General features: G+C 38.9%; 1 protein-coding gene across 2 annotated transcripts in view; it reads left to right on the top strand.

The window, feature by feature from the left end:
• The window catches only part of angpt1 (angiopoietin 1), a 55462-nt gene extending 40469 nt beyond the window's left edge, over window positions 1-14993 (top strand). Inside the window, exons 7-9 of one of the 2 annotated variants that reach the window (XM_077590550.1) lie at window positions 469-635; window positions 9743-9873; window positions 14449-14993. In XM_077590550.1, coding sequence (XP_077446676.1) covers window positions 469-635; window positions 9743-9873; window positions 14449-14612 — 462 coding nt within the window. In that variant the 3' untranslated portion in view covers window positions 14613-14993. Of the gene's footprint in view, window positions 1-468; window positions 636-6629; window positions 6680-9742; window positions 9874-14448 lie in introns of those variants that run through there. The other variant, XM_077590551.1, reaches the window with a different exon arrangement.
• Window positions 14994-16533: the final 1540 nt, after the last annotated feature.

Genomic DNA, 16533 nt, shown 5'->3' with positions numbered 1-16533 from the left:
AGATATTTCTTAGGCCAGCACAGAAGGCCTTGAAGGTCCTGACGGCCCACCACTGCTATGAATAAGACCCTCCCAGCCCACACACACACACACACAATAAAATTACAGAAGGAAGAGGGAAAAATTATATAGAAGTCATCATTGTTGGGAGAAATGTTATGTTATCAGTGACCGAGAAAAAAAAACATTGCACCATTAAGCCATTAAATAATTAATCTTTCGTATCACTTTTGCAAAGTAGAAATCACACCTTGAGTGATCTTCTCATGCCTGTCAATGTGAAAACAATGTTGCACCTGAGTCTAAGTCGCAAGCATAGCCAAACTATGCAAAAAAAATGTTATTTATAGTCTGGGTAATAAGGAAATTTCCACAAGCTGGTGGTGTTGTACTCTAGCATAATCACATTTGAAACAGTAGTTATTGTTCTTTACATTCATCTAACACTTGGTGTAATACTGATTTCAGGGTTTTGGAAGCATATCTGCAGAGCACTGGTTGGGGAATGAATACGTTTATCAGTTGACCAGCCAAAGGCAGTACATTCTCCGTGTTGAACTGACAGACTGGGATGGACACCAAGCCTTCTCATTGTATGATCGCTTCCAAATTGGCAGCGAGAAACAGAATTACAGGTAATGATCACATTCTTAAAAATTGATGACTGTGTACTTCATTGCAAAATTGTACCTGCACCTCTTTCACGTCCAAGGAAGAATTTCACAATGCAGCTCTGCACTATGTTTCACTACATTGGAAAAATGGGGGTGGCCTAGTTAAAAGCTTTTTAACATTCCCCCCAAACAAATCCTATCATAACAAAAATATTTCATCACATTCTATTAAGACTTTCAAAACCTGGCTATGGACTTTTTGGATGAAGAACAGGAGTTCAAGTGTTTTAAACTGTACATGCCTGTTTGACGTCACAGGCCTTCAGATAAATGGTGTTATCTTTAACTGACCTGCCCGTAAACTGTAAATCCTCAATGCAAGGGGATTTGTCAAAAAGATACAGTAAGTTGCATAGTGAGCTTCACTCCAAAGCATTAGAACGATGACGCAATTTACTTACAAATAAAAAAAAATAAAAAATCACAAAAACAGAATATACACCCGCAACTGAGACTGCGGTCTTTCAGGCGGTGCGTCCTATAGGTGTGAAAATACGGTAAGTTATTTTACAATTTCAATATTTAAGAATCTGTAAGTCTTGAATACACTTTGACAAGATACTATCACTTATTGCATAAAAACGAGACGACTTTAAGGAGAATGTAAAGAATCCTTGCTTTTGGTATGAAAGAGTCTGGTGCATCTTGCCTTATAACTGAAGTTCATGTCTGTCTCTCCATCAATAATTACAATGTCCCTTTGCTTGGCGCAGACTCGCACTGTCTAGATTTTGACGGCGTAAAAACATGATTCAAATTGAGTTTGTTTGTTACCTGTAGATACTTCCCCAGATTCTCAATCTTTTGATGATATTTTGACCATAGATGAAGAAATACTTTAATTTCATGCAAATTTATGCCATTAAACATTTTTGGAAACATTTGGACTATTTTCACTCATGCCATGGTGTAGACCACATGTGTCAAAGTGGCGGCCCGGGGGCCAAATCTGGCCCGCCGCATCATTTTGTGTGGCCTGGGAAAGTAAATCATGAGAGCCGACTTTCTGTTTTAGGATCAAATTAAAATGAAGAGTATAGATGTAAATTAAATTTCCTGATTTTCCCACTTTTAAATCAATAATTGTAATTTTTAAATCAATTTTTTCCGTGTTTTTAGTTCAAAAATCATTTTGTAAAATCTAAAAATTTATAAAAAAGATAAAATAAACATTGTTTTAGATATATAAAAAACTCAATATTCAGGGCTTTTCATCCAGTTCTTTTAATCCATTTATAAAAAAAAATCTAAAATGGTCCGGCCCACATGAAACCGAGTTGACGTTAACGCGGCCCGCGAATCAACCCGAGTCTGACACCCCTGGTGTAAAGGTTCGCTCGCCTGCCTTCGGTGTAAGCAAGCGTGGGTTTGGTTCCCACTGGTGCCGGTATGATTGTGAGTGCGTATGGTCGTTTGTCTCTCTGTGTGCCCTACGGCTGACTGGCGACCAGTCTAGTGTGTAGTCTGCCTTTTGCTCAAAGTCACCTGGGTTAGGCTCCAGCAACCCCTGAAACCCTTTTAAGGATGCACAGCATGGAAGATGAATGAATGAATGCTTTGAACACCTACACTTTTTGAGGATGCAGGTAACTCATTATAAGTGAAAACATTAATTCATTTTCTGAAATACTTATCTTCTCAAGGGTGGCAGGGGGGTGCGGGAGCCTATCCCAGCTTACTATTACGGGCACAGACGAGGGACACCCTGATCTGATGACCAACTAATCACAGGGTACAAGAAGACAGACAACCATTCACGCTCACACTCATACCTTGGGGCAATTTAGAATTAATTGAAATCATATTTGGGAAAAAATGTTCTATCTTCATCCACCAAATTTCACTTGCATGCCAAGGCCTGCTGCAGCACTTGTAGACGGGAAACCCAGACTTCTTTTCCTCAACCACTTCATCCAGCTTTTTATGGGGAACTCAATGTGTTTCCAAGACATCCAGAAGATATTGTCTATCCAGCATATCTTGGGTTGTCCCCAAGGCTTCCTCTCAGTGGGCAGGCATCCTGATCATGTTCCCATGCCATTTAGCCTGGCTACTCTTAACAGAGGAGCAAGGGCTCAACTATGAGTTGTTCTCAGATAACCAAGCTTCTCATCGTATCTCTTATTTCAGCCACTGCTAACTTTGACTTTGTTCTTTTTGGTTCCAAGCCATAGCTGGCACCCAGAGTAGGAACAAAGATTGACTGGTAAATCAAGAGCATCCCATTTGGCTCAGTCTCTTCTTCACCCGAACAGAACGATATAATATACATCATTACAGATGTTGCAGCAGTCATCATTTTGGATTTTTTATTGTGTTTGCGTAATCAATAAAAAAAAGGAACACAGACCAGTCAGTCACATGGCCTAAATTTTGATAAAAATGGGTGGCTTCACACAAAATCCATAATCTTTTTACCCCAGTATCAGATCCAGATGGAAATACCTGGAAACAAAAACTGAAATGTTGATCTCTTGTCTAGTATTATTTTGAAAACTAACATTTTTCCACTTCTCAGCCAAAATAAAGTTATTGGCCTCTTTGTATAATCAAGTATCCATGGTGACTCTGTGTGATGTTTGAAGACCCTTAAATTGTGGATTAGCTTTAAAAATACAGGCATAAAATAATATGAAAACAAATAAAAAAACGTGACGTGGTTGATGAGGTGAAAAAATGAATATATTAAAATATTTTCTAATAGGCGGAACATTTCCAATCAGTTAAATCATGTTGATCCTTTTATGCAATTTTGCCATGAGGTCTTTTTGATTACAAAGTGAATCCAACTAAAATGATCACTGTGTTGAGAGTGTAAATGTCCTTCAATAGATATTTGTAGGGGGTAGAGCATTTTTGTTTTATGCATAAGGGGGTTTGTGATAACAGACCACAAACTGGCAGATGCTTAGGAATCTCAAATATGTAAAATTGCTACAAAAGTCCAAAAGTTCCGAGAAATCGCTGGCCTTAACCAGAAATTCTCTCATTGCTCTGCTTCCCAGGTTTTCATAGTGATGTGTTTCTTCTCATTTTTATTTATTTTTTTGATTTTTTATGTTTGTTGTTGTAAAAAATCAATAACCATAGAGATTTTGTGTTTGTGGTTTGTTAACTAATCCATGTTACACTTCTTTATGCCTGTTATGAGAACATACATAAAAGTTATTTTTTTTCCATCTGAAGAGCCCAAATTAATGTCAGGTTCAACCTCTTTGTGGTGTAGTTTCATGCTTTTGAGATTTTCTTAAATGTGTTTTTTCGAAAGAAAAACTTTTGGTAGAACATTTGCACATCACTTTTAAAAAACATTGGCCAAGATAAATCAGAACACTGCCAGAATTATGTGTTCTGGGACCTCTCTGTGTTTGACTGTCCCACATAACTCATTATGCGTATTGCTGTTGAATAACGGGGATACCAGTGAATATTAAAATCTAATTTAAATAGCTGTTTAAATGTTTCATGTCATAATTTTGTGTTTTCAATGATACATCAAATGTCACTTAAAAAAAGAAATGAATAGAAAATATAGTGAATACATTCTCATCTCATCTCATTTTCTGAACCGCTTTATCCTCATTAGGTTCGTGGGGGGGTGCTGGAGCTAATCCCAGCTGTCTCCGGGCCAGAGACAGGGGACACCCTGAATCGGTGGCCGGCCAATCGCAGGGCACAAGGAGACGGACAACCAAGCACACTCACACCCTTACCTAGGGGCAATTTAGAGTGTCCAATCAGCCTACCCTGCATGTTTTTGGAATGTGGGAGGAAACCGGAGTACCCGGAGGAAACCCATGCAGGCCCAGGGAGAACATGCAAACTCCACACAGATGGACATGACCTGGATTTGAAACCAGGACCCCAGAGCTGTGAGGCTGACACGCTAACCACTCGCTCCACCGGGCCGCCAGTGAAGACATTAAAAAGGGTAAAATATATTATATATGTTTTTTTCTTTTTTTGGAGGGTCTAACTGCTGTTCTCAAAGATTGCTCCTTTTCCACCAATTATTTTGCCATTATATTCATTAATTTGTTGAGGTAATCTGGAGAAAAATTCACCCAACACTTCCAAATCTCCCTCCCAAAAATGGCATAATGGGCACTTCTTTCAGACCATGTGGTCAAGCTTCTACCACAAGAGCTTAGTGGGTTTGAGGCAACTCAAAGAGTAGTCTTAAATGTGCAATTTTGTTTTATTGGACTTTTTGGTGGTGAACATGCTGAATGTGGATTGGATTGGATTGGATAACTTTATTCATCCCGTATTCGGGAAATTTCATTGTGGCAGTAGCAAGAGGATGATTAGACAGAACAACAACACAAAAGCACAAAGTACAAAGCAAATCAAAGTAAATGGCATCATTGAGAATCACCAAATCAAATCATTATGACAGAAAAGCAGCAAAAACACAAAAGAGTGGACGGAGCTACCGCCGCCGGCTGCCACTTAAACGGCACCATCTTGGTTGCGGTACCTAAAACGGATACAGACTCAAAAAAACGTTGTAAAGTTGGACAAAAACTCCGCTTCCGGCCTGGTATGCGCCGACAGCTCTTCCGTCTTATCCCGTGATGGAATGGTTGATCAGAAGCGTTGCTTCTTCTCCCGGCTCTTTTGTCCAGCTCCGAATTTCCAGCGGTAATTGAGGTGTTGCTCCTTCTGCTGCGTATTGTAACAGCTAGTCCCATGTGTATGACAGCGTAGGCATGGCTGAATGGTTCCAAAAAAGAAGTAGCAGAAAGAAGCCAGGCTAACAGAACAAAGAAAGTTGTAAAAACATTAAAGTAAAAAGTATAAAGTACAAAGTAAAGTAAAAAGGAATGTATTAAGAAATATTAAAATGTAATTAAAAAAAAAGAAAGAAGGGCTGTAAAATACGAAAAACATAAGAGTGGACAGAGCTACTGCCACTGGCTTCCGCGTGACAGCGCCATCTTGGAGAAAAACAAGCTGGTGTGAATACACGTCATCAATGCTTGTAAGGCTTGTTGGATGTCCTACCAGATTCTATGGAACACCAATGGAGATGGTTTATGGTAGAGAAATAAACATTCAATACACAAGCAGCAGGTCTGGTGGATTTTCCTGCTGTTAGCATGTTAAACGCACTCTATGCAAAAACATGCGGCACCTGTGGCATTGTGATGTGTGATGCAACAGAGCATTTCAGACTAAGGAATGCCTGCGAAATAGTCATGCTGTCTGGTCAGCATTTTCATATGGCACACCTGTGAGGTGGAATGGATGATCTCATGAAAGGAGATAAGTGTTCACTGTCGCAGATTTATGAAACATAATAGAGAAATAGTTACTTGGTCTCATCTCTCAACTCATTTTCTGAACCGCTTTATCCTCATTAGGGTTGCGGGGGGTGCTGGAGCCTATCCCAGCTCATTCCAGGCCAGAGGCAGGGGATATACTGTATCAGTGGCCAGCCTATCGCAAGGCACAAGGAGACGGACAACCATGCACACTCACACTCATACCTAGGGGAAATTTAGAGTGTCCAATCAGCCTACCATGCATGTTTTTGGAATGTGGGAGGAAACCGGAGTACTCGGATGAAACCCACGCAGGCCCGGGGAGAACATGCAAACTCCACACAGGTGGACGTGACCTAAAGCTTTGAGGCCATCGCGAGGCAGTGCTTTCCTAAACATTGGAAAGCAGAAGAGTAAATATAGAAGCAGTTCATTTGAGCTTCATTTAAGATTTATAGATTTAGTTGAAGTTAGTTAAGATTTATTGCGCTATATTTTGCATTTCAGCAACATTTTTAAAAATGCATTCATGAACTGTGTGTATTTTTTGAACTTGTATTTGTTAGCTTGCTATAAAACAGCAATAACCTCTGCTTAGGAGTAGACCATATGTTAATACTAGATCTGGGGCCCCATGTCAATCTCATTTTGCTTTGGTGTAATCAAACACGGTTCTCTTGTGTGTTAGGAGAAACAACACTAAGCCCTGCTTTATACCTACATCACAACATTGATTTAGTAAGTACACCTCAAGTGAGGAAAATGTTCATTTAAAATATTTTTTATGAACTTGAAAGTAATTGTTAGTTGGGCATATGGGAAAGTGGTAAAATGAAAACAATATGCTTATTTCTGTCTAGAAGGAAGTCAAGTAAAAGCCTTTGTTGTGCCAATGTTGTGTTTCTCTATTTAGTTAGTATAAACTGTTCATCTCAGTTTGATGGCCATAGTTTTAAATAAGCATAATGTCCATCTCGGTGACCTAGTTTCACTTGGAAATGGTGTCAGGCAAACAATTCCCAGACATTTGATGCCTCCTCTGACCATTCTGTCATTAGTTTCTTTTGTTGACCGGAGTGTATAAATGTGATAGCACTTATTCTGCGGGTGAACACACTTAGTTGAAATTTGGCACGTATGTAGTGTATATCACGCGGCCAAATGTCTTCAGAGACATTTTGAATAGCCAGAGTTCTAAGAAATCACTGTTTTGTGTTTTATGATCTTAGTGACTACAATAATTGAGCTAGGATTTGAACCAAATATACCTGACTTGATCTTGATGCTGTTCCAAACAAATTATGCTTATGTTTTATATTCATGAGAAAAAGATTCAAAGTTAAGACAAAATTGGTGGATGAATGTGGTACAGACGCTCCCCTACTTACGAACGAGTTTGGTTCCGAGCGATTGTTCATAAGGTGAATTTGTTCGTAAGTTACTGAGTGCTATATTTTGTATTATAATTTATGTTTAAGGCCTATATAAGTATATTGAAGAGTATATAAGTGCATTTGTATGTTTAAGGCTTGTATAAGTAACACGCATTGGTTTGTACTGAAAAAAAAACATTTAATAAAACCGAGAGAATACATACAGTACTGTATACATACATTAGAGAGAGAGAGAAAGATTTACTAGAAACTGGCCGAAAGAAGCTATCTAATGACGATTGCAGTTTTCTTCTTTTTTTCATCATAAATGATGCGGTAGCACTATATGGCATCATTCAATTGATTTGCAACCTTTGTGCAACGTTCAATATTTGGGTCCTGCTGCTCGATCTTTCTGTTTATAAATGGTACCGACGGTCGAACGATTCAAGTTGTATGCCCGTGCAACGCTCACCATTTTCTCACCCGCATCAAGCTTCTTTATTATTGCCACTTTTGATTCAAATGAAATGGCTTGCCTCTTCCTTGCACCTCCCTCACTAGAAGCCTTTCGCGTTTCACCAACCATATTGAATAATGGATGCACGAGATATTTAATGATAAAAATGAAAAAGGTTCTTTGCGCACTGGAGATACGTCACGCACTAACGCAACTTACGCACTGCAACGAACTGGGCAGAGGAAGGTGGATGCTGGGTGAGCTCTCACAGCGCCAGGCGTCTGTATTAGCGGCGGAAAGAAGCACTACTCGGAAAAAGAACATTTTTCGACATAAATGCAATTTGCAGACATGTTCGTATGTACCGTTGTTCATAACTCGAATGTCCGTAAGTAGGGGAGCGTCTGTACAAGTCAGGTCAGCTGATTCACAAAACCTTAGTTTACTTTGTATGCACAGAGTAGTCTTATAGGAACAAGCAAAGGAAAAGACAAAGAAAGAGACAAATTAAGCGTCTTCTGTGAAAAATAAGAACATTGAGACCAAATCTAAAACTGGAAATACTAATTTGTAACTTCTCTCTGTTCTAGACAGGCATAGACACCCTAGGACTCAATTACTGAGAGTATCTTGTTCCCGTCTCATTCTTATCTTCATCTTTGGATGATTCTACTAACAAATTGTGAGCAGAAAAGATCCTGACAGGAAGCATAGCAGACAGCAGATGTCTGCACAAGTCGTAGTGGTTGGACTGTTCAATTGGCTGGACAACCAGTAAACATAGACGCATAATATTTAAACCTACCTGTCAAAGTGTAATTCTGAAAATCCTACTTGATGTGAATTTGTGAGTGGAAGAGATCATTCAACTTTGTAAAATGGAGAGTAAAGAGTTAAAAGTTTAAGCCTGGTCTTTATCAGAGTCGGGGCAGACCTTATCCTTGACACAACATGTTTTGTTATTTCGAGTAAGTACTTACTGGCAATTCGACTAGTAAGTGATTTGGTATGCCTTCCTAAAATATAATTCAACTACCTGCTAGGCTACAGTGTTGGGAGGGTTTCAAAGAATTTGCATTCTATTTTCTTAAATTTCCCCGGTACACAAATAACAGTTTAAAATCTGGGGCTTCCCTCATTGCTGATTTGAATACTAAAAAAAGGAAAGCTTCCTGTGGTATCGTAGTATAATACTGTATGATTTGCTTACATGGGTAACAATTCTTATGTTTCTATTTATTTTACTCTTCCTCCCCTCTACTGTTCAGATTAAACTTTTACACAACTGTATAGATAATTATTCATTATAAATAAATGACTCATTCCTGTACTAAATCCAAGGTATTCAACCTTCTGCTTATTTTTCTTACATGGACTGAGGATATGAAATGTAATACACAAAATTTATCAATTAAATTCATCTTTTTTACTCATTGAGAACAACAAGAAAAAGAGGTTTTGCAATAACATTTGAAGTGTGGAAATGCATTCTTAGAACGTTTTGTGACATGCTGGTAGGATCTGTCATGTGCATCTGTGCAATGCGATTTTCAGTATCATGGTACTTTCCTTAGAAGCAAACTCTGTACACGCCATCTGTCTTTCATTGGTTTACTGGACAATATTTTTTTTCTGCTGTTCTTTCTGGTAAATGGATCACACATAAATGGGACTGATTCCAGTAGCAGCAATTGGATAAGATCTGTTTTAAAATTCCATAAAATTGCATTTTTTTCCTCAAATTTAACATCTGCTTCCAGTACCTTACAACTTATCATTTTCTATTCCGTCAATCATTCTAATGTTGTTACAGGTGTGCACCACAAACTCATTTACAACAACCAAAATATCTCTCTGGAGACATCTCCTGCAGCATGTTGTGTCTTTATTGCCTTCCGTCACTCACACTCTTCTTCCCTTTAGCTCACACTGATCTGTTTTCATGTCCGGCCTTCTGATGTCTTTCAGGCTGTTCCTAAAAAGTCACAGTGGGACAGCCGGCAGACAGAGCAGTCTAGTGATCCACGGAGCAGACTTCAGCACCAAGGACATGGACAATGACAACTGCATGTGCAAGTGTGCCCTTATGTTCACTGGTGGTGAGTTCAGTTCCACACGGAATCATTTAAACTTTCTACAAAAAATGTCCATATTTGGAAACCAAACTACCCAAGCACGTTTTAGTCGATGTCTGCAAACATACAATAGGCTAAAGTTGCAGTATTATATACTTTAATATCTATCCACACCTATTAAGCCAGATTCTTCATCCCTCCTCAGTGTCACTGTGGTTGGAAAATGAGCACCACGTAAAAATGTTGAGACGCTGCACCAAATTTCAGGGTGATTTAAATCGACATGGCTAAAGTGTAGCCCAGTTAGTCTTGTAGCTCTTGAGTGGCTTTCTGGGAACTTATCAAGCTTTACTTAAAACAGACATTATCAAAATACCGCAAAATGACATTATCAAAATACAGAAAATGAATGAATGAATTAATTTGACCCTGTCAAATATTCCTATAAAACCATGGGCTAACACAGTTAGAGCAAGTAGTACACATGAGCAAATCAAGACTAATGCCCATGTGACTATTTTAAAACACACATGGGGCCCAGATGGAAATGTTGGCTTTGTAGTTACGGCACTTTTATTCAAATGAAATGTAATGGATACAACTAGAATTGTTCACATATGAAATATACTTTCAGTATTAAGCCAAGCATCCAATGCTTTTCACTTCACTGAGTAGAGCAGGGGTGTCCAAACTATTCCACAAAGGGCCGCAGTGGGTGCAGGTTTTCATTCCAACCCATCAAGATGACACCAATCGGGTGTCCTACAAGTGCAATCAGTGGATTGCAGTCAGGTGCTTCTTGTTTTCTTCAGAAATCTCATTGGTCAAAATGTCTGTGCTGGATCGGTTGGAACAAAAACCTGCACCCACAGCGGCCCTCGAGGACCGGTTTGGCCATCCCTGCAGAGTAATACTTTGACATACGAGTGCCCCAACATACTGGAAATTTGAGATATGAGGAAAATTCCGAGCAAATATTTCCCTTAAGATACGAGACAAATTTGACATACGAGAATGCAAGAAAGCCTGGTACTCGGACGTTTGGTCGCCGGACTTTTGGTCGCCGGACGTTTGGTCGCCCGGAAGGTTATTGATAATTACCATTTAAAATTGTTGCTCAAATTCCCTAAATACAAACTGTGAATTATTATTTAGTCATACTTAATGCCCTATTAATTATTAGGCTGAAGAAAAGCTCCAAATTTCCCGTACTTTTATTGTGTTTTGTTGGAGAACTTGTTAAGACCCTGACTGACGTCCCTTCCTAAGGGGACAACTCATGTACATACAAACTCCTATACACTCACACGTCCGCTCAGTGAAACTGCTCAGGGCCATTGTTGGCTTTTATTGATGCGTAGACCGTGTTGTTTTACCTTGTTTTGTCGCCGGACTTTTGGTCGCCGGACTTTTGGTCGCCGGACGTTTGGTCGCCGGTTGTTTGGGTCCGGGCGACCAAACGTCCGCGACCAAACGTCCGGCGACCAAAAGTCCGGCGACCAAACGTTCGGTCACGAGAAAGCCTGGTGGCCAAGTCCGCGAGAGGTTGCGTGGGATAACAGCACACTGTCGCGCAAAGATATCTATGAGCACTGGGCGTATAGGTTGCATTTTTACGTGTTTTCTTATCGTTAATCAGTGCAGAATTAACAGAAAAACAAAGGGTCCGAAGCAAGGCGGTGCAATGAAGGGTAGTGAGAAGAAAAAGTGTATGATAACAATCGATATTAAGCATGAAATACTCGAAAAACATGAGTGGTGTACATGTGACTGAGCTGGCTCGCCAATACAAGAGGAGTACTTCGACAATATGTACTATCCTTAAGCAGAAGGATATCAAGCCTTCCAAAGGACTAACCATAATTTCCAAGCTGCACAGTGACATTCATACCGAGATGGTGAGCAAAACCCTTTAAAGCAAGTCGTGGCTGGTTTGATAATTTAAAAAAAACTAACTGGACGAAACGCGGTGTAATACATTAACCTCTTTGCCTCGGCTATAGCACAAGAAGGTTTAAATTTTGTGTAATGTAGGATTAAAACTTATTTTAAGTGTGTGTATAGTAATCTAAGTTCCTTTAAGTTAAATTGAAAGTTTATGTTATGTTACAAGCGTGTCCGTCACGTCTCTTTCCTGTCCTCCTTCTCTCTCTCTCTCTCTCTCTCTCTCTCTCTCTCTCTCTCTCTCTCTCTCTCTCTCTCTCTCTCTCTCTCTCTCTCTCTCTCTCTCTCTCTCGTCTGCGCCGCCTGTCTGTACCGAGTAATATTACATTTTAGTATTGAAGATAATACCCACTAGATAGGTATTTGTTACTTAGTGAGTAGGTGGTGAATTAGAACCAATAAAAAGTTGTTTTCCATTATTATATCCTGATTTTTTGTGTTTTTTTAGAGGGTGGGAACGAAATAATTAGTATTTAGTTCATTTTATATGGGAAAAATGTATTTGAGATATGAGTAAATTGATATACAAGCTCTGTCGCTGGACGCATTAAGCCCGTATCTCAAGGTATTACTGTTTTACTCAGCAGGGATTACCAAATTAGTAAAACTGCAGCATATCACTTATCAAACACATTGGAAACACCCTTGAAGTAATGTTTTACTTTGAACACATCATTATACCATCATTGGCTGCCTTTGAAAAATTAGCTCATCATCCTACATAAAATTCTACTGACTCATGTTTTCTGACATTGTCATTCATTTCTCACGATGCATAAAATGGATATTGGCAAGCAAATTGGTTGGAATAATTCTCCACCACAAACTAGCATTACGAATTTCTATGCAGTTTTGTCATCTATTCATCCCATAACTTTAAAGTTGTGTATGGGTGGTGCACACACATTTCTCTTGATAATACAGCAAACTTGGCATCATTACGATGAGCGCAAGCAACAAGGGTTGTGCGTTCCCAGTGATGGCTGACAAGTCTTGTGAAATGTCACAGGCCAAAGTGGTGTTCAGGTCTGACACAGAGGGAGTGTTTGACACATGCCATGCCTTGCATATGTTCTATATCTGACTGTATCAGCAAGGGAGAGTTCACAAGCTGCAGATAAAAGATGTAAATGTTGCATAGCTAAAGTATAAATACAATTCGACGTCTACTCATCTTCCATTATGTTAACATCTATATCAATAGTTCTACAAATTAACTATTACTCTAAATAGTGATATGAAGTTAATAATCCAAGTGGAATACAATGGTCCTATGTCATCCCCAGCTTTGGTCTCCAGTGTTGTTGGTGCAAGCACATACTGTACTTGTTCTCTAAATAGAATGAGGTACTCAAAGGTTTTTCTGCAGTTACAGCAATGTGTATGACCTCATTTGCAGTAAGAGGTGGATCTAAAGTTTAATAGTATTAAAACCTGGTCCTGGTTGCAATGTATGAGATTCATGTTGTTTACAAAGATGAACTGAAGCCTAAAATGACCACTATTAACCTGTCTGTGAAAATACCATTCACAGGACAATTTTCTTTATTACTGCAAGCTTTACTTATGTATATTTTTCTCAATTTGGCCCTTTTCTCCAAAAATGTCCTTGAAATTTAATGTACATATTTACAGAGTGGCGTGAGTGGTTAGCCCGTCGGCCTCACAGCTCTGGGGTCCTGGGTTCAAATCCAGGTCAGGCCCACCTGTGTGGAGTTTGCATGTTCTCCCCGGGCCGGCGTGGTTTTCCTCCGGGTACTCCGGTCTCCTCCCACATTCCAGACACATGCATGATAGGCTGATTGGGCCTTGACCAGACGTTTGGTCGCCGGACGTTTGGTCACGGACGTTTGGTCGCCCGGACCCAAACAACCGGCGACCAAACGTCCGGCGACCAAAGGTCCAGCAACCAAAAGTCCGGCGACAAAACAAGGTAAAACAACACGGTCTACGCATCAATAAAAGCCAACAATGGCCCTGAGCAGTTTCACTGAGCGGACGTGTGAGTGTATAGGAGTTTGTATGTACATGAGTTGTCCCCTTAGGAAGGGACGTCAGTCAGGGTCTTAACAAGTTCTCCAACAAAACACAATAAAAGTACGGGAAATGTGGAGCTTTTCTTTAGCCTAATAATTAATAGGGCATTAAGTATGACTAAATAATAATTCGCAGTTTGTATTTAGGGAATTGGAGCAACAATTTTAAATGGTAATTATTAATAACCTTCCGGGTGACCGAACGTCCGGCGACCAAGCGGCCGAGTACCGATTGGGCACTCTAAACTGCCCCTAGGTATGGGTGTGTGTGCGTGGTTGTCCGTCTCTTTGTGCCCTGCGATCGGCTAGCCACTGATTCAGGGTGTCCCCTGCCCCAGTTGGGATAGGCTCCAGCACCCCCCGCAACCCAAATAAGGATAAAGCGGATCAGAAAATGAGATAAGATATAATGAGACATGCCAAAAATCCAGTGGTTGCTCAGTAAGAACAATTTCCAGTTTTAATATATTTGTAGATTGTATTAAATAAGATTTTTGAAAAAATACTAAAAAAATATCCATGTTTTTAATGTGCATATTAAAAAGATGTGCTATTAAATAGAACCAGACTAAATTAAAATGATTGTGAACATAAAATAACATATTTGTTCTCTTTTTAGGTTGGTGGTTTGATGCTTGTGGGCCTTCCAACCTTAACGGCATGTACTTTGTGCAAGGGCAGCACATTGGGAAGGTAAACGGTATCAAGTGGCACTACTTTAAGGGTCCCAGCTACTCACTGCGAGCCACAGCCATGATGATCCGCCCACTAGAATTTTCCTAGCCGTCAAACCTGGCAATTTAGCACATTCGTCTTGGGATGCCTCCAGTTTTGTCCACATCTCATTGCGCCATCCATGCTTCATAACCCTTCCCCCTGTAATATGAACTGGGTTACAGCAAAGTCTTGGTGAAGAACTGCAAGGAATGAATTATGCTCTTGCTTATATCGGATACACTTGCAATTATTTAAAGGACATCAGTCAAATAAGTTTCTCCAACACGGGGATTCGGCATGCATTTATAAAACATGCACGAGGAAAAGAAGGATTTTTCATCCAAATTTAAAAATGAGGATGGTCTGAATATGACATTCATGTTGGATGGCAGAGCGGCGAGGACTCTTAAAACTGCAGGACAGAATGGATCTTTTATGCTCTGAGGACACAGCTTCCACTACATATATATATATATATATATATATATATATATATATATATATATATATATATATATATATATATATATATATATATATATATATACATATACATATATACATACATATACATGTATATATACATATATATGTATATATACATATATATATATGTATATATATATATATATATATATATATATATATATATATATATATATACATATACATATATACATACATATACATGTATATATACATATATATGTATATATACATATATATATATGTATATATATATATATATATATATAGTTGGCTGTGAGGATAATTAAATGAATGAATGATGATTTTTTTGCTCTCAAAAAAGTGCCTTTATTGTTTTTCATGTAAATGTTTGTTTTTAAGTATTCATCTCGTATGACAACTTTCTTCAAATAGCCACAATCAAATGAATGATTATTTCAGCGCAGTGTATTCTCAATCTATATGTGCATTTTGAATGAGAACCACGCTATGTTTAAAGGTGACGTTTATTTTATTAATAATGTTATTTGATGGAAACACATTGCTGATTGTTTTGGACAAAAAAAATTAACCATAATAAATAAATTATGGTAAAATAATGGCAGCTTGGCACCTGAGTGGTTAGTGCACCAGGTCGGTCCTCACTATGTGGAATGCATGTTATCTCTGAGCTCGCGTGGGTTTTCTCCGGGTACTCCAGTTTGCTCCCACATCCCAAAAACATGCAGGGCAGGCTGGTTTAACACTCTAAATTGCCCATAGGTATGAATGTGAGCTTGAATAGTTGTCCATCTCCTTGTGCCCTGCGATTGGCTGGCCACAAATTTAGGATGTCCCCTGCCTGGTGCCCATAGATAGCTGGGATAGGTTCCAGCACTCCCCTCGACCCTTGTGAGGATAAATATGTCAGAAATTAAATGAATGCATGGGAAAATAATGTCATCTGTGGTTGCCAAAATATTACCAAAAAAACTGAAAACTAGCAAATTTTTTTGGGTATAACTTTTATTTTCTCAACTGAAATTCATGGAAGATAAAAAAATATTAAAGTTTTTTTTACCACGTGATCCATATGTAATTGGTTTTTATTGTAGTGGTATCATCACTGTCCTCCTTTTCTCATTTTTTTATCTCTCAATAGAGACTCAAACCTCAATGCCACCTTCACGTTAAAATGAACTGACTAATGAGGTACTGAAAACAGGAATAACTGCTCTGTGTATAGAAGGTCAGGAGGTCACTTGGTTGGAGAGCAGAGGGTGGGAAAGAGCACACAGACATCATCATACCTGTTGCACAGACATACTACAGTACCTTTTACAGTTGTCATCAATGATAGAACAAGTAAAATGTTATTTTTATCGTTTCCTATTTTTCGGACTATAGGTCGCACTTTTCTAATACTTTGGCCGGTCCTGCGACTGATACTCAAATACGACTTATGTATGTTTTTGTTTTTTTTCTCTGATTACTAAATGCCTGTTATGTTGTATTTTTAGGCTATGGTTATCTGAAAAAC

The sequence above is a fragment of the Stigmatopora argus genome, chromosome 21 (genome assembly GCF_051989625.1).
Source record: "Stigmatopora argus isolate UIUO_Sarg chromosome 21, RoL_Sarg_1.0, whole genome shotgun sequence".
In the NCBI taxonomy this organism is placed as follows: Eukaryota; Metazoa; Chordata; class Actinopteri; order Syngnathiformes; family Syngnathidae; genus Stigmatopora; species Stigmatopora argus.
This window is presented reverse-complemented; position numbering and strand designations above follow the sequence as displayed.